Genomic DNA, 19,611 nt, shown 5'->3' on the forward strand with positions numbered 1-19,611 from the left:
AGGCTTTCTTTGCTTATTTCTCTGAAACTTTTGGTTTTGACCCACAGAAAACCTGAACCAGAGCTTGTTCTGCCTTTCCTGTCATCACAGTAACATTGGATCACAAATCTCGGATATCCCGTTCCCCAGTGCTCTGTTTATATGGAACAGCTGACGAATGCTCAGTGGGGGAACAACAGATCCCACACATGGACAGACAGAAGGATGAGCAAAGCGGAGGTCCTTTTATGTAAACAGACAGATGTGGGAGGTCACCAGACAGTCGATCAGGCCATTAGTCTACATTCAGACCCTCATCTACTCACTAGGTAGATCAAAATAACATAATCAAAGCATGAGACGGGGATTCCCACAGATGTCTCCCCGGAGAGGTGATTCAGAGACCCTAAGGCACACCCTCGACAACCTGGTGGGACTACATTTCCCACCCAGCCTTGGTGTTCTCCCAGAGGAGCTGGGGGAGGTAGCTGGGAAGAGGAGGATCTGAGCTTCCCTAATGAATCTTTTGCCCCTCTGATCCAGATTAGTGGAGGAAAATGGAAACAAAATTGACTTTCTGACTGATGACAATGTTGACAAATGGAAATGAAACCGACATAAAGGAACTTTCCTCACCACTAACAATGGCAGACAAAAGGGACAAGAGTTTATTTCTGTAGGGATGCAACAGATCCTCAACAGAGGCCCCGTTGAGGAGAAACATGTCAGAGCCGACACATTGCCTCATGGAATATTCTGAGACTAAATTGTCATCTTTGTTCGATTCCTTGTCTTTGGAAAAGTTGAAATGCACTTGGAAAGTCTGAGAGAGGGATGGACAGACATTTAAAACTGGCATTAATATCTCTGCTGTACCATTATCAATTCATTCCAAACATCAAGCCGGCCCCTGGAGGTTTGACTCCTCATCTTTGCCTGCAGCTACATTTTAAGAAGAAATTTAATGTGGCCAAAGCGTCAGAATTGAATTTGCTGCCAGCTTGTTGGCGAAAGGTTTCATGTGAAAGAACGTGTGAAATAATACTACGCAGGAATAAAATGACATTTGCTCTCTTGTCGCCTGCTTCTTTGCCATTCCATCAATGTGGGAATGTTTGCACTAAATTCATTCAGCCCTCAGGTGTCAACTTCCTGACCAGCGTTAGCAGAACGACACTGTGACACATCCAACCAGCCTCAAAGACAAAAACAGACATTCAGTCCTATTATTTTTACATAATTTTTCTTGAAACGCCATTGAAATTTCACGGTACTCACCAGTCCATCACAGGTGCTTATGGCTGCACTTCCTTTAACAGAGTCTTCATCCCACACTTCTCCTAAGAAATGACACTGGGAGGATGCAGCAGTCTGCATCTTGGCCCCCTCCAGGCCACCGTACCTCCTCTCTGTCAGGAAGCCAGGAGCCAGCAGGTGAGTGTTGAGGGTCAGATTGAAGCGCAGACTGTGGTTGCTGTGCCACAACTGGTAGAAAACTCGATCCATGTTTGCTGACCCTTCTGGGGCTTCCCTGCGCTGTACACGGCGAGCATGGTGAGACAGGAAGTTGGACAGGAAGTGACCTCTGGCATCCACTCGAGTGGGGTGAACCACATCATACTGAGGCAGATCCAGTAGAAGCCTCTCTGTTGAGAACCATGGTGGGAAGAGAAGATGGGTTACAAAACCATGGGAAAGGAAGGGCAACTGTGACATGGCTGCAGAACTCTAAAGAAACCCACACCAGCCATGTCTAATCAGACGTTTGTATTCCCCTGCTGCTGAAGGGCCTGAGCCACACATCATTGTCCTCTGGCCTCGTTGTACTCGTCACTCTCTCACCGTTTGCATTTGGATCTTAATCCAATGCCACACCATAGGTGGACAAAAGCTTAGACTCTTAATCACCCCGTAGAAAACGTGTGTGAGCGTGTCTCTTAACACTTAACAGACCTAATAACAATGATAATAAATGAAGGCCAACTGTGCTGGGTTTTTTTTTTGTGGGGAATGTTTTTGGTTTTTTGTGAGCGTTTAAACCATTCCAACAAGTCCATTTCTGCAGGACGTGTGTGAAAAATTCCTTCTGAGCGAGGTGCATGACCTGGATGGTCCCTGCAAGGCCAGGACCCAAAAACTGCCCAACTCTCAGAAATCCTTCAGCCCGTCTCAATTTTTCTTCCACGACGTGAACATGACGGCAGAAATACAAAACAAATGCAGTAATCACAGCTGCTGCAGTCTGCCGCCTGGTCCCATTTATTCAGGATGTGCAGGGCAACAGCCAGCAGTGCACAAATCTGCAGCTGGCACCTTCTCTTCTGAAAGAAAACCCTCTTAGAAAAGTCACTGTTAAAACCATATTTTCAGAAGAGGACCGATTACTTATGGCTCTGATTTCCTTTGATGAGACATTTAATAAAATCCACCTAATTCGTTTACGTGTGTGAGAAACAACATTCTTAACACAGCTGCTGCACAGCAACATCACCCCCCCCACCCACACACACACACACACACACTTGAAAAGAGAAAAGAAGCGCAAATCCAATGTCCTTAACATCCACACAATGTGAAAATGTGCCTATCTGTGATTTCTGCCTTCAGCTGCAGCTCAGTGTGCACAGCAACTGTGCAGGCTGCCTCTGAAGCGACGGGCAGATGCCAGAGAGTGCATTCATCAGTTTTCTACAGATAAGACGAGGTCTCTCTCCTGTCAGCGTTGTAGTTTAGAACGTCAGCGGGCAGTAAAATGTGAGGGGTGTGGACAAGCCTGGGGAACCAGCACCAGCTGAGCCAGAAACCTTCATCAACCAGGCAGCATCCTTCCCTACGTGTGATCTGATGGAGGTCAGGAGCAGCTTGGAAACTTAAATAAACAAGTCGTCCGGCTGACGCAGCCTTGAGGAGCGCATTCCTTTTCCCATGAGTGAGCATTGTTGAGATTTTCTTTTCACATGTGAAGGACGTTCTCAACCACCAGTAATAGGTGGAGCATTTTAATGAAAGACTACACGTTGCGCTCATATGCATGCATTGTCGTCCCAGAGCAAAACATCTGGTTGCACACACGGGTCACAGCAGCTCCATGAAAGAAATCCAACACTTACATCTTCTTGCCTGGTAGAAGAAAACCAACATGGGCTAAAGAAACACCTCTGAAGTGTGACAACTCAGATCAGATGAGGGCAACACTGACCAACATGGCACTGACCTGTAAATAAACCTGAGGGTGCCATAAATTAGATTTGGAAAAGGGGTCACCCCGCTGCTGTATCAAGAAAATCAGCAGCGTGAATCCATCTCCTGCAACTTCCAGATCACTAGAAATCAATGAAGACACCCCGTGATTTTGCTGCATCTCAGGAAATTTGAATCTCGCTGAATGTGTGTTGCTCCTCTGCAGCTATTTAAACCTCATGACGTCATACTGACGCAGGTTTACTGGCACCATCTCGATACGACAGAGACACTGACTCTCTCTATCAGGAGCACCTGATAGATTCTCCCCAACCAGAGGGGTCTAAGTTCACAAATAGACCAGTGAAGAACAAGAATTAAGGCTGACTCTATCCTGCTCATTATCTCTTGCTGAGGCCAGATCACGGGAGGGGCCTGCTGGAGACTGCCTGGAGGTCATGGGGCCTGGATTAGCTCAGTCCAACTGGGAGAGACGCCTGTCCTCCAGTAGGGCCACTACTTGCAGAGGAACTAACTGACAGCTGACGAATGACCAATGAGGTGATAACAGCTGGAAATTTTATCCTGAGGACACAGTGTTGGTGAAATCTCATTTGGAATTGAAGATTGTTCTTAACTCACACGACTCCCAGCACTAATCTTCCTCGCAGAGCATTTAAACCGTCATGCTGCTAAACTGTTGCCAGTACATTTTATTAATTATGGGCTGGACCTCCAGCTGTTTTCGTTGCTGCTATAATTGTCCATCCTGTCTGGCAATAAATTCCATCTGATGTATAATTTAAATATCCCCCCCAAGCTTCAACAAATGCCAGTTTTTGCCACTGCTTTGGATCACTGACACCTCCTTCTTCTGCTGCCTGAACCACAACCTCCACTTAATTCCTCCTGCAGGTGGTAGGCTAACCAAAAGAAAAGCCATGTCCCTCTATCAGCCTAAGCCTGATGGGTAAAAGCCTGTCAGCAGTCGTTGCTGCATGTATACAGATCGTTATCCTCAAGGAACCTTCTGGTCTCTGAAGCCATTAAACAGCCTAAAATCATTACTCCCCCTCAGTGACATGTCCACATCCTGACAGATGGTGAACAGGCTCCTCTCTGGAGGAACTCTCAGCTGAGTTAACAGGGGGTTAACAGGGGGTTGACGGGGTGCATTGAAGCCTGCTGTTCTGCTTTAACCTGTGAGGGTTTTTAAACTCTGGAGAGTGGAGGTGTAAGAGCTGGGTAAGAGGAGACCTTTTATCTGCTTTAGTCTTAATAAGCTGGTCTATGTACTTGGAAAGTGACTGGACACTCATTTTAATGTGAAAATGATGCTAGACATCCCCAGCCTTCTGTGGGGAGATCAGGGATCAGTGACAGCTGCACTGAGACCGAGTGCACCTCCATGAGATGCTTGTTTGGGGGGACTGAGTGGGAATGCTCCAGTCTGATCTTCAGACCCTGTCCTCAGCCCTGTAAACACAGGTCACAACTGGCCTCCTCTGCACACTCAACCATGCTAAAGAGCAACAACAGTCCTCTGATTGCCTCTACTAACCTGGTTCCCTTTCCTGCAGCGGTCCGGACGCTTCGCAGGGATTCAGGAGGATCAGCAGTGCGCTGAAGAGGTGGATGATGGAGGCGTGACGGCTGCAGTCCCGACGACTCATTTTATCAGGACTCTGGTTTGGTATCTGAGGAGCATTTAACGTCTCCGTGACGCCGCGTCGACTGTCAGCTCAAACCATTCCCATCTGACCTGGATGCGCTTTTGTGTCTCTTTGTGGCCACCGTGAAATCCAACTCTTTCAGCTCCGACACTGCGGCCCGACTTGGGCCTAAACATGATGAGCCCCTGCGGGCCGGCCCTGCTCCATGATCGGTCTTGAGGTCGGCGTCAACGTTGCGTTCCCGTGGCTCCGTCCTCTCTGTCCTCCATCAGGCTGCAGCCGACAACCAGTGACAGCTCAAAAAGTTCCTCTGCAAACTTTCGCAGAGCCACCCCCACAGATGGGTGGACTTAAGACAAAGGACACTATCTTCCAGCAGGACTGGGAGCTTAAAGGGGAATGCCGCAAAGAGGAACTAAATGCGGGTTTTTTTTTTTTTTTTCATTCAAACTTGCCTGGGGGGGGATTGTCCGGTGTCCAGTTAGACAAACTGTGACGGAAACTCACGGACGCTCAGTCGTGTTCTGGTCTATAGAAATAGAAAATAGAATAAATCGATGAATCAAGGTGTTCAAACGTTTAAAAGTGTGAAACACAAAGCAATGATATATGGAATATTCTCTTTATTTAAGAAAATAATTTCAATTAATAAGTTTTACTTAGTTTTTTTTAAAAATCTTTTTTATTCTGAGCTATTTTAGGTCGGTGCGCCATCTAGTGGTACAATCGAGACACTGTGGAGCACTACTGGAAACGGCTATACACGGAACGACACCAAAGTCTGGTGTTCTAGGAGCTTCTATTATTGAAAAACAAGTCATTTATAGGGCTCATGCTGACTTTGGACTGTGTGGCTTATTCTGTCTTTTGTTGCTCCTGATTTGTGTGTCATGAGTATTAGTACAGAACACACATAAATTCAGTGTTTTGGCGGCTCGGAGCGCGTTTCCATGAGTGACTCTTCTGTGTCACGTCTCGTTCGACCAATCCGGGATGAGCACAGGACCGACCACCTGCATAAAAGCAGCGGTTTTACATTTACCAGGGTAAAGCGCCGAGGTGGTTTCACCTGTCGCGCTTGGCCTCCGTCCTGTGCGCGCACTGGTACGTCAGTTACAGGTGTTGAATAGGTGATTAAAAATGGACGAACTTTTCAACCAAAGCAGCGCAGCCTTCAATCTCAGCAACGAGAGTTTTAATTTCGATGACATCGATGACAGTGCGGACGGCAGCTTCATCCTCAGGATACTCATCTCCGTGGTTTACTCGGTAGTTTGCGCGGTGGGTTTAGTTGGGAACCTGCTGGTGTTTTTCCTCATGAGACTGCGCCAGGGTCGAAAGAGGTCCACCATCAACATCTTTATCATCAACTTGGCGGTGACAGACTTCCAGTTCGTGCTCACTCTGCCCTTCTGGGCCGTGGACACCGCGCAGGACTTCAGCTGGCCGTTTGGAGACGCCATGTGCAAAATCATCCTGTCGGTCACCGTGATGAACATGTACGCCAGCGTCTTCTTCCTCACTGCCATGAGCGTGACCCGCTACTTGTCTGTCGCCTCAGCCCTCAAGAAAAAGACCTGCAGGTCACGGTGCGTGAAGTGGGTGTGCGCGGTGCTGTGGGTGGCCGCCACAGTGGCAACGGCGCCGACGGCGTTCTTCTCCACCGTCACTGAGGTCGCCGGAGAAAAACTCTGTCTCCTCAAGTTTCCAGAAGGGCACGACTGGCTCGCCCTCTACCACATCCAGAAAATACTGATCGCCTTCATCATCCCGATGCTCATCGTGTCTGTGAACTATCTGATGCTGCTGCGCTTCCTGAGGCTGAGGAGCATGGGCTGCAGCAACCCAAAACGGAGGTCCAGGGTCACCAAATCCGTCGCTATTGTGGTTTTGTCCTTCTTTTTCTGCTGGATGCCCAACCAGGCCATTACTTTCTGGGGCGTCTTGGTCAAATTTAACGCTGTCAACTGGGATAAATCCTATTACATGGTGCACACATACGTGTTCCCCGTGACCGTGTGTCTGGCGCACGCAAACAGCTGTTTGAACCCGGTGCTTTATTGCCTGATGAGGCCGGAGATACGGAAGATGCTGAGCGGATTGTTTTGGAGGGTCCCCACGCCACCCTCACCGGCTGACTGCCCGACGCGCCTTTTTACGCACGGAGAAATCCAGAGAACGTGTCCGCTCCAGAACCAGGGGAAGGAAGACTGCGTGCTGGCCATCGTGGATCGGAAAGGTCTACAGAGCTCCAAAGTCATTTCATACACCCGGTAACTTTATTGACCCCTGTAAATGTCCCTGACGTGTATCCTCCGTCTCATGATGGACACGTGAGATCGGGGACACGTTTAATCATACAGCCGGAACGCTCTTTAAGCTTCTTAAATGACTTGATTTGAAGGATGGACAACAAAACCCACTGAAACAGACACAAAGAAGCAATCTGGGACTTTTTTTTCTTAAAAGCCCAGCTAAAAATGTATTGTTAAAAGCCTTTAAATTACGTCTACACCCGTGAATGTAATATTTTGAGAATAACGCTCTGAAATACCAACAGGTCGCGCATATCGTATACTGTAAATGACCATCCACATAAACTGGGTTTATGAAGTTCGTGTCTCTCACCCCCCCCCCCCCCCCCCCCCCCAGTGACAGCAGAGGCAGTTCTGGAGCATCTCTGATGTTCACTCATGCGCGCAGAAAAGAGGAAAACTGGATTTCTTTTCCCGAACCTTTTTTTTCTTTCTGTCAGGCCACAGGGTCTATTTGTCTTACTGAGCAACTCCTTCTGTTCCTCTGCAGGAGCACTAGGGCAAACGTCATTTGTACGGCAACCCCCCCCCAAAAAAAAACTTTCGCTCGTCATAGAAGAGGTTCCAGGACATTTTGGAGTCGCCGGTATGTTGCGACTGAACTGGAACCAGTTGGCCTCATCATAAAGGACATTTAGCACTTTGATAAACCCTTCAACTGGTTGCCATCTCCCAAACGATTCTTTCATGGCCAAAACTAGAGAGGAAGAGCCCCCCCCCCCCCCCTTACTGACACCCTTCATTCACACACCATTCTCACTCCTCCATACATACACTCACATAAATCTATATTACCACAATTTCAAATGAATATGTATATTACATGTATATTCTTCTACTGTAAGTTTGTCTATTTTTATTTTCTTGTATTTTGTATGTTATTGCTCAAGTTCTTGCTCTGTTGCTCTGTTGTAATACATTTGACTGTGGGTGTACATTCATACGTGACAAATAATAAAGAATCTTGAACCTTAAAATTGGAAAATAAACTCAGTGTTCCAGACAAAGACTGTGGCCATCAGCTCTTCTTATTTCCATTAAAGTTTCCCGAACTGTCAGGATGAAGTCGAGTGTGTCTGCTCAGCAATGATGGTTAAACTCTCTTTAACAGATCCCTCTCATCCCTCCACAGACATTAAAGTCCTGTTTGTGCATTTGAAACTTGTGGGACTCTTCAGGTATCAGGTAGGACTTTTATTTTTAGGTGACAGCTGGACACACCTGAGCAGGGAGGACAGACTGACACTCAAGTCTGGAGGATCTGAATCTATGAGAATATTAACTACATGTTGTGTTTTTAATCCTTCTGCTTTGATAAAAAATAAAATAGAAAAAAAAACTCACAACAGTCTCAATTAAGTTACAAAGAAATATCACAAAAAAAAAGGTAAAAAGACAGAAGTAAATCTAATATAAAGGGTATAAAAGCTACTTGCCTATTTACAAAATTCAAGTTAATTTTGTACAAAGTAAAAGTGCATCAAACATTTAAAGGTACTTTTCAGGCTGGAAACGTTAAAGGAGCAAGGACAAGAAACTTAAGTTAAACTCCAGGAATCTTCATTGGACTTGAATTTAGCTCACTTTTTATAAATTATGAATATGCAGATAAAATGGCTTAAACATCGAATTCGATACCGACTGTACATTTGTGGCAGCATCGGGGGGACGTCACCCCTGAGGTTGTTCATATATTTAGAAATTTAGCATTAGAGTTAAATAAATACGGCGAGCACGCAGCCTCGCGGGCAGTGCGCAGCCCTAAATAGTTGGATCAGAGCTCATCTGTTCCTGAAAATGAGATCTCAGAGACCACAGAGAGGGCCTTCATGTTGCACCAGTGCAGGAATGCTGTGTGAGTGTGACAGTGCCGACTCTTGGAGGGAGGGTCAGGGGTCGTGGGGTGGGACGGATCCAGTGCACTGAACAGGGTCTGCTTCAGTGGTCGGGTCGGTGGAGTGGGGGGCGTCCCCGCGGGGCCACGGCGGTGTTGGGCAGCAGGAGGGAGATGGGTCAGTCCCTGAGTGTTGGGTCCCCTGTGGTGAGGGGAATCTGCCGGGGGCCCTCAGCCTGCGTTACCGCTCTTCCGACACTTTCCCGTTGGCCGCCGGCTCGTCCTCGTCTCTCCGCTTCTGCCTCTGGAAGAAGCCGAGCTGGGAGGAAGGACAGACAGACAGAAGTGAAGGACAGACGTTTACAAAATATGAATGGCTGAAAAAAATGTCTCCCCTGGTTATGAAGTCTAGTGAAGTTTATCTTCACGAGAATATCTTGTGTTTTATTGATTTTCTCTCTGACACTAGGTGGCAGCAAAGCCTCGCAATACAGGACTGCTCAGAGCAGCCTGCCAGACCTCTAAAGGGGATTTTCAGGACATTTGAATTGTATTGCTCACTCAGAACCGATATGATGATAGATAGCAAATAACTATGATTCCCCGGTTTTCATTCTGCTATCTCACCTTCCAAAGAGCGAGAATGAGCAGGGCCAACAGTAAGAGTCCTCCCAGGGTGCTGCCAATGATGATCCAGGTAGGAACTCTCTGATCTCCTTCTTTTCTGATTTCCAAAATGATCTGTGGATGAAACAAGACTTCATTATCTTGAAGAGTACGTCAAGTGCGATGTGGTTAAAACACGGTTATTGTGAGATGAGGGGGAAAATGAGGACAGAAGCAACTGTGAGAGTCACACTGAATAAAGGACTTGGAGGTGAACACGGCCATGTTGCTGTGACTTATGATTCTAGAGCAGAAATGGCTCCATACTTGACTCTTTTCCCGGCTCAACTGTTTTCAGAAAGGAACTCTGAAATCTCGTCAGCTTCAAAACTGGCCAACAGATGGCAGCATAGATTAGCGCAACAGTCGTGAGTTTTACAGGATGGGCTGCAGGTCCTTTCGGTCCCTCAGCCCCACGCAGTGACGTGGAAACCGCTGGCAATCAGATGTTAGGATTTGTGAAATTACGCTATCAAGCTAATCAGGACGTATTCAAAGGAACAGCAGCGAGACAAATGAGCCATGAGGTGAAGGGACATCTGGAAAGAGGATTAGCTGTTGTTGACTCACATGTCTGACGGGTCTCTCCTCGGGTAAAAACATGGGGCTGGAGGAGGAGAGCTCCACTGATGCACTGGCCACCAGTTGGAAGATCCGAAATTGGAGCTGAAGGGTAATAAACAACAAAACAAAGTTCTGAAGCCCCCAGAAACTGAAACGCCGACAGCCGAATTCCTGTGTTGGGGGTTTATGCTCACCGCGTGCAAGTTGTCTATCCGCATCACGCCGCTGATCCTCACTGCAACGTCTCTGCGGGAGGCAACATTGACGCGACACTGAAAGGGGAGATTCAGCGTGTCGACCTGATTCTGTGCGGAGGAAGCAGACATCAGCCACGGGGAGGAGACCCATCCAGACGTACGTTGACGTGGTTTGTACTTTACCGAGACGTGGGACAGCTCATCGGTCGCCATCCTGCTCGGAGCCGCATGCTGAGGTGGTAAACAGCCTGTACCATCCCGCTGAAGTGAGACACGCAGGTTAGCATGTTGCACAGTTGTTAATTCCTAATCAGGATCAAGCATGACGATCCTGCAGCCAACATTCCTTATATTCTGACTATAATAAACTGGCAATTTTAAAAATAAAGTCTAAGCTAATCAAGCGCTCGCAGGGGCAGCAGCGCTCACTCAGCAACCCCACTGAGTGGAAGCTTCTGCCAGATTTGGCCGAGTTTCACTCAACCCGCCCAGCAAAAAAAAAAACCAAAAACCCCCAAATAAGCCTCTCTGCTCTTCATTAAAACACAGGGATGAGTCTGGTAGCCCAACACTAAATGTATCCGCATCTTAGAAGCATCATCCTGCCTAGTTTCAACCTGCATTTAAAGCTGACACATAAAAATAGTTGGGGTTTTTTTTGGAAATAGAAAAATCCAGTCTGCAAACTGGATTTGGAACCAGCTGGTGGAGCGACAGCAGGTACAGTAGTGCATGAGGTTGAGTCTTGAGTTTGCTGCCTTTACTGAAAACACTGTGAACCAGATTATACACCAAAACTCAGGTGTTGCAGCATTAGAGTGAGGAGAGTGAAATATTTATGGAATAGTGGTCAGTTTCCCATTTAGCAACAGTTTAGGGATTTGGTGTTCACCAGGGTAACAATGGAGCGGTCACTGTTTCTCCCTCACAGAATAAAAGGGAATATTGGGACATCTTGTTCATTGTGCCTGTATTTTCTGTGATTCCATGGCTGCTGTGAACAAGGTCTACCTTTGTTTATAGTGGGCCATCAGACACGATGGGACAAACCCAAAAGCAACACTCCACACTTTCATATCTTAACAAACCCCTTGACCTTTTCTTCAGGGCCTGACCTTGTGCGGCTGGCAAACATTGCCCATTGCTTACAGTCAGTCAGAACATTTCTGGCTGCATACTACATAATTATAAATTCAACACTTCAGAGACTCTGGACTCACCTTGTCAATATAAAAGTCTGATATCTGAAGCAAGCGGTTTCCATTTTTGGACATTTCTGGGATTTCGATGTTCAGCTGCAGATCTCTGACTGGAAAGTAACCCAGGTTTTGAATCTGAGAGACAAGAGGAAGTGAATTACTCCTGTTTTTACACCGTTGAACTAATTACAAGGGAATGGTGAGCACATCTCCTCACCTGGAATGTGAGATTGAAGGGAGGACCGATCACTCCAGGCTCCTCCAAAGCCAGCTCAGACTTGATGTCATACCGAGACGGATGCGATTCCCTTTGGAAGGAAAAGAACCTGTCACTTATTCTCCCCCAGATTAAATCCAAATTTCATCATTTGGTTTTTCTCAAGATGCAGGGTTTTTGGGGTTCCTGTGAAATTGGCAAACCTCGTGAAGAGCAGATCTGCTTCATAATTTAAGGAGTAATAGATTTCCTCGGAATTGTCCGCGGCGTTCGTCTCTTCGCCGTCACTGTTGAGAGAAGGAGACAAATATTTACAAAAATGATGTCACGGCAGCGTAAATACTGACTATTTGTCAGGTTCAACTCGTTGGCCCGGTGATTTTTGGATGTCTTGTTTTGTCAATTAGTAGCGGTCACAAACAGACCAGTTTCCATGTAAAGCGGAAAGGACAAGAGGGCACACCTGTTCGCCTCCAGGACAACTCTGACGTGATCCAGAACCACGGTGGGACTGAACTCAAACTCCAGACGAAATGACACCTGGGAAGAGAAGGCTTGCCATCACATGTGCAATCATTAATAATAAGCACCGTTAAAAAAGAGGTTTATAAGCAACGTCGCCAACAGCTGAATATGGAGGCGAGTCTGTGGGACGCACTGACAGACGGGTACCTTTGAGTGGTACTGGGGTTTGGAAGGAAAGAACGTCCGCGGTTTCACAGGTCGTCCCTGTGCCAAAATAGTTGAACATGCTATTGAATGAATTTAACATGAATTTAGCCCTCCGCCCGTGGAGGCGCTTTGTTGCAGCGGCAAGGAAAGCTTGCGGCATAATTTAGGTCAAAGAATACTGGAAAAATTGAGACAATAGCAGAGAGCGGCCGCACTTCATTGGTGGTTGCTTTCCTTCAGCTGAATGGAGCTTTTGGTCAGATTTGGAAGCAACGCTGCACCAGAAAACATCAGCCCTGTGGCTGAAGCTAAATGACCGGGTACAAAGCATTCAGAACTTTCAAAAGGGTGATCAGAGCCCTCTCGCTACAGCTCTCAGAGAAAGAGAGAACAATATTTATGTTGCCAGGGGGATGCTTGTTGCGCTATGCTTGTTATGGTAATGACGCGGTCAAGAGATTAGGTCTTTTAATGACCTTTATGACTTCATCCCTCAAGTACCAGTAAAGAAAGTGGGACGGATGTCTGCTCAGACAACGCTGGCTTGTATTAAATCTGCCTTCAGTGAAACTGGCTTTGATTTTTGCTGCGATGTACCATCAGTGTCATCCCTATCAAAGCTAATTCAAGCATCACCCTCCGTTAAAACGAAGCTGCCCCAGGGGAGAGCGGGGGGGTTGTAAATTTCACTGACATTACTGGCCCAAAGAAAGACTCAGGCTGCAGGACTGAAACGTGAGAATAAGTAACAGATGAGAAAATAGAACCTGTTGATATCGTTCATTTAGCTGCAGCAGGTTAAAGTGGAGCCACAAAGGTCAAAGATGGAGGAAGAAAGCAGAACTCTGGTTCTGTTTTCTCTGCTGTGCATGTTGATAATAATTAAGTCTAGTAACACGACAATAGGTATAAATCTAGGAATATGCTACATAAATTATATAAAAAGTTGTTTTTCAATGAAGGAAAGGTTTGTTTGTTGCTGCTGCCCCATATTCGCTGCTCCTCTGGACGGAGGTGACTAAGAAGCTTTGTTGGTCAAAATCACACGAGGTTTGCAACTATTTTAAAACCTTTTTTTTTTTTTTTTGTTAAATTAAAGACCTGGAGGTTAGCTACTCCCGGGCCACTGGAGGAAACTGTATCCACACACATCAGCAGTCTGGAGTTTTACTTGTGGTTTTCAGCATCAGTTCTAAAATCCATCATTTCCTCCTCAACAGCTGGACCATAGCAACACTCACTCAGCAGGACATTTTTTCAGGGATCGCTGGAAAGATGTTGAATTTGAATCATCTGCAAAGTCCATTGTTCATATTCTTTACATGTTTGTGTGCCTCAGTCAGTTTTCATTAGGGTAATTTATTTAATGTCATGTGTGGTTCGCCAGGCCAGAGACTATTCCGTAAATGAATAGATTTCAGAGAATGGAACTCATCAGCGCTGCACTATTTCATGCAGGAGAGGTGCTCAAAAAAATGACAGTCTGGGAATCCTTTCTGGATCAAATAAAATCCCCAACAGTGACGTACTGGCCACTCGCCCTGCATGTCGTCCCCTCCTCCTGCACCATGCATTGCTTTCAAATAAAATCATTTTATCCATCTAGTTTATTATCATGATTCTGTTTTCATTGAAGTTTTATGGCTTTAGAGATCAGGTTTTACAGCTGTTCCCCAGCTGGTCTGTCCTGATAACATATGTCCTCCTGCTCCAAGACGGAAAGAACGAGGAAAACTCCCCTATAACCTGAAAACCTACAAACATTCAAGTCACTTTTTGTGACATTAAAACTGTCTCACCTGACTTTTGGCCCGCATAAATGGAGCGCTGACATTGCAGATCTTCTCATTCCTCGGTTTGATCTCGGCGTAACAGTCGATTTTGATGTCTGAGGTGTCCTGTATGAGAATAATATTTTGGATTTTAGTGCCGATGGGACTTCTTTTACTGATTTAGAAGCTTGGTAAACAGCTTACTTTGACTATGAGGCTTGAGAAGCGGAGGTTCGGGGTGTAGGTGATATTAAGTCGAGCGCTGTAGGCGTTCTCGCCTTTGTTCTCCAACCGCACATCCACAACCATCCTCCTCCTGTTTCCCTCTATGATCCGCCACAAACCCTCAGACCTTCCTTCACTTTGATGGCGGCAGAATACACCATGAGAGTGCACGGGCTGTGCACAAAACTGTCTGGGAGACGGGGAAAGGGACTGAGGGTTAGACACTATAGCTGTCATAAAAGACACACGCGTGTGCTTGCAGAAAAAAGCGTGACCCTACTTCCGGGTCATCAGGTCGGTCGTGCTCTGCAGTGCCAGGTCAGGCATGCAGCGCTCGTCCTCGTCACAGCCATTCCAGAAAGGCAGCTGGCCAAAGACCAATGCATTTTTAGGAAGGAGAAACTGAAAATTCATCCTTTGATGTGATTTTCGTGCTCTCTCATCTCTCTCACCTCCGTCCTCATTACAGTGGGCCAACTGTCATCTAGAACCGGTCCATGGTCGGAGCCTTGGAGCCCCACTTGTACAACGAACACGATGGGCCGTGCATAGTCTGTGGTCTCCTGATCAAAACAATACATGCATGACTCAAATAGTCCTCATTTAGACAAATGCAAAAGGGAAAATATGTGACAACCTATTAAATCATATTTAAATAACACCTTTATTGCCTCACCATGACATGGAAGTAGATGTGCTTGCAGGTCTCTACTCCAGGAAGCAGGGTCAAGTTCTGAGGCTGCAGCTTGGCGGGGTTGTCCAGGACTGCCCGAGGATTAAAGCGTCTTTCCGCAATGGACACATTATATTTGATCCCTGATGGGTGATGGGAAATAAAGGACAATATGGATAGAAACAGCAGCAATATTACAGTTACAATGGATGAAATCTGTGTCACCAGCCCTTCAATTTCAAGCATCCCCTTTTTCTTCAATGAGGGTAAATTATTTAGTTGATGCAACTTCTGCTGCAGACTAATGGACTACAGAAGACTCTGGCAAGTGACATCACTCCAGTGCAATGTGATGTTTGCTCAACACTGATCACATGATGAATGTGCGACAAATCTATGCCAGAATCCAAAGCCTCAATAGTGAGCAGCTTCCAAGCCACACAGACGCGTTTTCATGGCATGAGGAACAGTTGGTTATGGCTGAACTAGTGTACAGTGTGCTTGGGGTCATCATCGCTGCCTGTGGATTGTTAACGACAAATGTGTAAATGGAGTTGTTATTTATTTCACAAATGACAAAACAAAAGAAAAAGGCCACCATAATTCATTCTTGGTTCCAGTTTCTGGTTATTATGACCTACTTGGCTTTGGTGCAACATTTGTCATCATTACTTTGTATCAACTTCCACAAGCATCATTTTAAAGACACAATTCGGTCATGTTGGAGAACAATATTTACCTTAAGATTCACTTGACTGCAACAAAGACATCTGCCAAGCATTACTCACCACACACAATGAGATGAAAACCCAGTGTGGTAGTTGCTAGTGGCAACAACTTATGGAGGACATGAACGTCCCCTACATCCCGTGTTTACTCTGTTCTGGCACATCTAATAGTTTTTAATAGTTATATATGTCAAGAGGGCAACACTCGGACAGCTTTACCCTCAAACAGGTGGTTACCGTTGGTGATGAGCCATCACACCGCAGCACTGTTGCAAACAACTGTCAGTTTCCCTGTGTAACTGACAAGAATAGCCGAGTGGTGTCATCGTTCGTCCCAAAGCCCTGCATCCCTGAACAACCATATTTAAACAAGATTTAAATCTTCAAGCTGGTCAGTTACAGGTTTGAGGCTGTCCAGTGGGTTGACAGTGCACCAGGCTGTGAAAGCTCCCTTTTGTCCTCAATGAAATGGTCAGTTTTAAAGGAAAATAAGTTCTCTGATCCATGAATTCCACAGAATGTGCATCAAAGGGAGTTTTCTGTGTCAAAATGTCTAAACGGTGGGTGTCCACCTCCTTAGCCGAGGCAAGTGCAGGAACAAGTAAACTCTTCTGCAGTGCTTCAACAACAGTGGATTATTTTTACTGGCTCACCGATTTCCTGAGCAGGAGGAATGGCTGTCCTGGCTGTCACGTTGAGACACACGATGGCTGACATGCAGGTCACGTCTTTGCCACCTCTCTGACAGTCCTTCACAAAGATGTTGATCTTACTGGGCTCAAACCTGACGGTGGTGTATATCCTGATGACACTCCGTGACCTGCGAGGTTAAAGCGTTACTCAATGACTTTTCTTGTGCCCATAGGAGTGTTTTGTTTTTTTTTTTCTTTCTGGATAAAATACCAACCAAAGAAGAACAACAGCGCCGAGGGAACCTACTGCCAGGTCCACTGATCCGTCATTGTTCATGTCCATCGTCCCGTGGATGCTGCGTCCGAAGTACTGCAGGCCTGGAGCCAAATCTGCAGCCGCTATTCTCTGAGGAGCGAGCGGAAGAAGAGACTAAGAATGAATGAGGAAAACTAGGATATAACTGTAGGAGCAAATCATGAGATTCAGCAGCAAACAGATGCTGACCCTGTCTTTTCACTGCATTTGACACACCTGTTTGTATTTACGCAGTATTCTGCTCTGCTGACTGAAGAAAACATAAATGGCTCCTTTGTGGTCGTCTTCCAGCGGAGCTCCCACCACCAGGTCATTGAAGCCATCGCCGTTCACATCAGGCACGGGAGCCAGTGCTGAGCCAAAGCGAGCGTTCTGGCCGCCGTTATGGATTTCCAGCGCACCTTCAAGGATGAAGCGGTTCTGTGAAAAGGGAGAAAACACTTCACTCACCATATTAGAGGAGAGGCAATGTAATCTAAACCATAACATGCTCAGATGAGTCCTCTTAAATATCAGAGCGCCGTGCGGACCGGACACGACATGTGGGTCCAGATGACATCACCGGCACAAAAGTGCAGTTCTCGTGGAGACTCGTCGTCAATCTTTATCTGCAGACCGCTTTGTTCTCCCACAAACTGTTAACTAAAACCACCTTGAACCCCAGATCAAGCGTTCTCTAAAACGGTTCCCTCATCACTAAAAATGTCCTGTATTTCATTTAGACAGTGTACTCAACGGCTGATTTTATTCGGCGTATCACTCGCTCCAGTCCACGACATCCTACATTCCACTGTAGTGACAGCAGCTGTACACCTCTGGCTGCTGCGTTTGGGGAATATTCCTTAGCTTGGGTCCCTCAAATATGAGGAACCACCAAGCAGCTCAGCAGCGATGAGTGTTTAGTATGAACTCTTGCAGTGGCTGAAGATTATACAGCACGTCAGAGTTGGAGCTGATCTGACAAACGGATTCCTTCACAAGTTAATAATGAAACCAAGCATCACTTCCAGACATAACTGAAGCAGCTGGAATCAGGTGTGCGTTTCCTAGTGTACGTCGTTTTTTCAGGATAGAAACTGGCAGCTTCTGATTTTGAAGCTTGAGAGCTGACCTGGTCAGCTGACACGGCATAAAAACCAAAAGAGGGAATGTTGCTCCCCATCTAACTGGAGCTATTGTTTCAGTTATCCACAAAATCCGACTTAAGGCAACTAATCCTGTCATTTATTTTTCCGAGGATAAGACAAGAGATAAAACAGGCTTGTTTTTAGTCTTTTCTTTTTGACAGCTTCCGCGTTTTCCAAATGATCATTCACTTCTGCCTCTTTGAACAGCCTGTAACATCTGGCAAGGAAAAGTGAGGAATTTTACCTCTGGGGTCATAAAAGAATATATTTATTTGAAGGTCTATTTTAGTGAGGGTAAAGTCAGATGGAAAACATCCAGGTCTTTGAAAGCCACTAACTGACTGGAAACTTTTTTCAAAGAAAGTATTCTGGCAAAATGAGCCCAAATGCCTCCATCCAGCAGCAGTCACGCATGTCATTGCTCCACTTGGCATCCCAGCACATCATATAAGCTAAAGTCCGGTAGACAAAAACATTAGATCACTTGTTTTTTCAGTTGAATAAATAGCCAGGGAGTTAGTTTAGGAAGGCAGTTTTTATTCCTCTGCTACCTGAGGTGTGCATATGTGACAACGTGTGAGACTGCTTGAAAAACTGGGTGGGAGGACGCGTTCGCTCCTATTTAAATTTGAAACACATGCTTCAGTGAGGGGGGCGGTGGAGGGTCAGAAGCCGTCTGCAACGGCCCAGAAGGAAGCTAAAACTTTATGTGTAAGAAGTCAATGATCATTTTTGACATGTTGGCAGGCACGAGGCAACTTGAGTATCACTGTATTAACCCTGGATATTAGTCATGCACATAAAGCTAGTCGCGCACGATCAGCTTCTCAGCAATTATCCTGTTATCCACGATTCTATTCCCAACTCCATCCACAATTAGAGAGGGCATTGCTGGCATATGGTGATGCAATGAGTAGCAAATGCTAATTATTTAAACAAAGGATATCCTGAATGATGAAATGAAGCCTTTGTCACAAGCTGTTTATTGCTGCAGGATTAAAGGTGCTTTTAAAGATCACTGAATGCACATCAAACATTCCAAACACTAAAAAGATCATTCATGTAAGTCTACGTGATGCTGTCTTTGCTCTAGCTAGTTTACACTAGCTGGATGCCAACGTTGTCTGGTGTCTGGTGAGTGAATGAAAAAAGGGGCAACAACAACAAGCTAGGAGACACTGAATAGCTCAGTCTCCCCCCCAAAAGTCATGTGACACGTGAACTTTAAATTACTGTCGCTTTACCCTGCCAAATCTAGTGAGGCAATGACTTAAGGCAATCCACAAATATTAATACAGAGGAAGACAATCATTATTCTAATGAGAAAGATAGACTTCTATTTAAAAATGTCTCACCTGAGGTTTTCTGGTAAAGTGGCAAAATTATTTTCCGTGCGGTTCACTCAACAGGTCTAGTAAAAGTTTACACACCGGCATGGCAACTGTTCCCATTTGATCTTTAAATTATCCTACATGAGGTCATCTGTCAAACGCCTGCATGCCGCATGTGGAGCTGGAATCCAGCAAGGTTGGCCTTTGTTAACTGGACACTTCTTGCGAGGTGTGTTCAAAATCATTGTAAATGTCTGGAGTTCCAACAGGTGTTGACCCAATTTAAAGCAGCGGGCTGCTGGGAATCCTTA

At 46.0% G+C, this 19,611-nt stretch overlaps 3 protein-coding genes across 7 annotated transcripts in view; 1 reads left to right on the top strand and 2 right to left on the bottom strand.

Moving 5' to 3' along the window:
- The window catches only part of adamts7 (a disintegrin-like and metallopeptidase (reprolysin type) with thrombospondin type 1 motif, 7), a 41,981-nt gene extending 36,798 nt beyond the window's left edge, over window positions 1-5,183 (bottom strand). Inside the window, exons 1-2 of the mRNA XM_011609963.2 lie at window positions 4,721-5,183; window positions 1,258-1,625 (exon numbers count right to left, since the gene is read on the bottom strand). Coding sequence (XP_011608265.2) covers window positions 1,258-1,625; window positions 4,721-4,832 — 480 coding nt within the window. The 5' untranslated portion in view covers window positions 4,833-5,183. The remainder of the gene's footprint in view (window positions 1-1,257; window positions 1,626-4,720) is intronic.
- Window positions 5,184-5,891: 708 nt separating this feature from the next.
- On the top strand, window positions 5,892-7,406 carry LOC101076587 (relaxin-3 receptor 1-like). The gene has a single exon (XM_003969812.2). It carries the CDS (start codon window positions 5,973-5,975, stop codon window positions 7,107-7,109), a length of 1,137 nt encoding a protein of 378 aa, XP_003969861.1. The 5' UTR covers window positions 5,892-5,972; the 3' UTR covers window positions 7,110-7,406.
- A 920-nt stretch (window positions 7,407-8,326) lies between these two features.
- itga11a (integrin, alpha 11a) overlaps window positions 8,327-19,611 on the bottom strand; it is a 35,268-nt gene continuing 23,983 nt past the window's right edge. For all 5 annotated transcript variants that reach the window (XM_029846587.1, XM_011609965.2, XM_011609966.2 and 2 more), the window contains 17 exons: window positions 17,059-17,262; window positions 16,802-16,932; window positions 16,548-16,714; window positions 15,170-15,309; window positions 14,946-15,056; window positions 14,774-14,859; window positions 14,473-14,683; window positions 14,296-14,394; window positions 12,288-12,364; window positions 12,028-12,111; window positions 11,825-11,915; window positions 11,629-11,742; window positions 10,592-10,669; window positions 10,406-10,516; window positions 10,218-10,313; window positions 9,609-9,722; window positions 8,327-9,300 (listed from right to left, as the gene is read on the bottom strand). In XM_029846587.1, coding sequence (XP_029702447.1) covers window positions 9,223-9,300; window positions 9,609-9,722; window positions 10,218-10,313; window positions 10,406-10,516; window positions 10,592-10,669; window positions 11,629-11,742; window positions 11,825-11,915; window positions 12,028-12,111; window positions 12,288-12,364; window positions 14,296-14,394; window positions 14,473-14,683; window positions 14,774-14,859; window positions 14,946-15,056; window positions 15,170-15,309; window positions 16,548-16,714; window positions 16,802-16,932; window positions 17,059-17,262 — 1,992 coding nt within the window. In that variant the 3' untranslated portion in view covers window positions 8,327-9,222. The remainder of the gene's footprint in view (window positions 9,301-9,608; window positions 9,723-10,217; window positions 10,314-10,405; window positions 10,517-10,591; window positions 10,670-11,628; window positions 11,743-11,824; window positions 11,916-12,027; window positions 12,112-12,287; window positions 12,365-14,295; window positions 14,395-14,472; window positions 14,684-14,773; window positions 14,860-14,945; window positions 15,057-15,169; window positions 15,310-16,547; window positions 16,715-16,801; window positions 16,933-17,058; window positions 17,263-19,611) is intronic.

This window comes from Takifugu rubripes, chromosome 13, assembly GCF_901000725.2.
Source record: "Takifugu rubripes chromosome 13, fTakRub1.2, whole genome shotgun sequence".
Classification (NCBI taxonomy): domain Eukaryota; kingdom Metazoa; phylum Chordata; class Actinopteri; order Tetraodontiformes; family Tetraodontidae; genus Takifugu; species Takifugu rubripes.

What these genes read in the sequence shown, in the direction of transcription:
- LOC101076587 (XM_003969812.2), top strand. Translation starts at nt 5,973, where the DNA reads ATGGACGAACTTTTCAACCAAAGCAGCGCAGCCTTCAATCTCAGCAAC.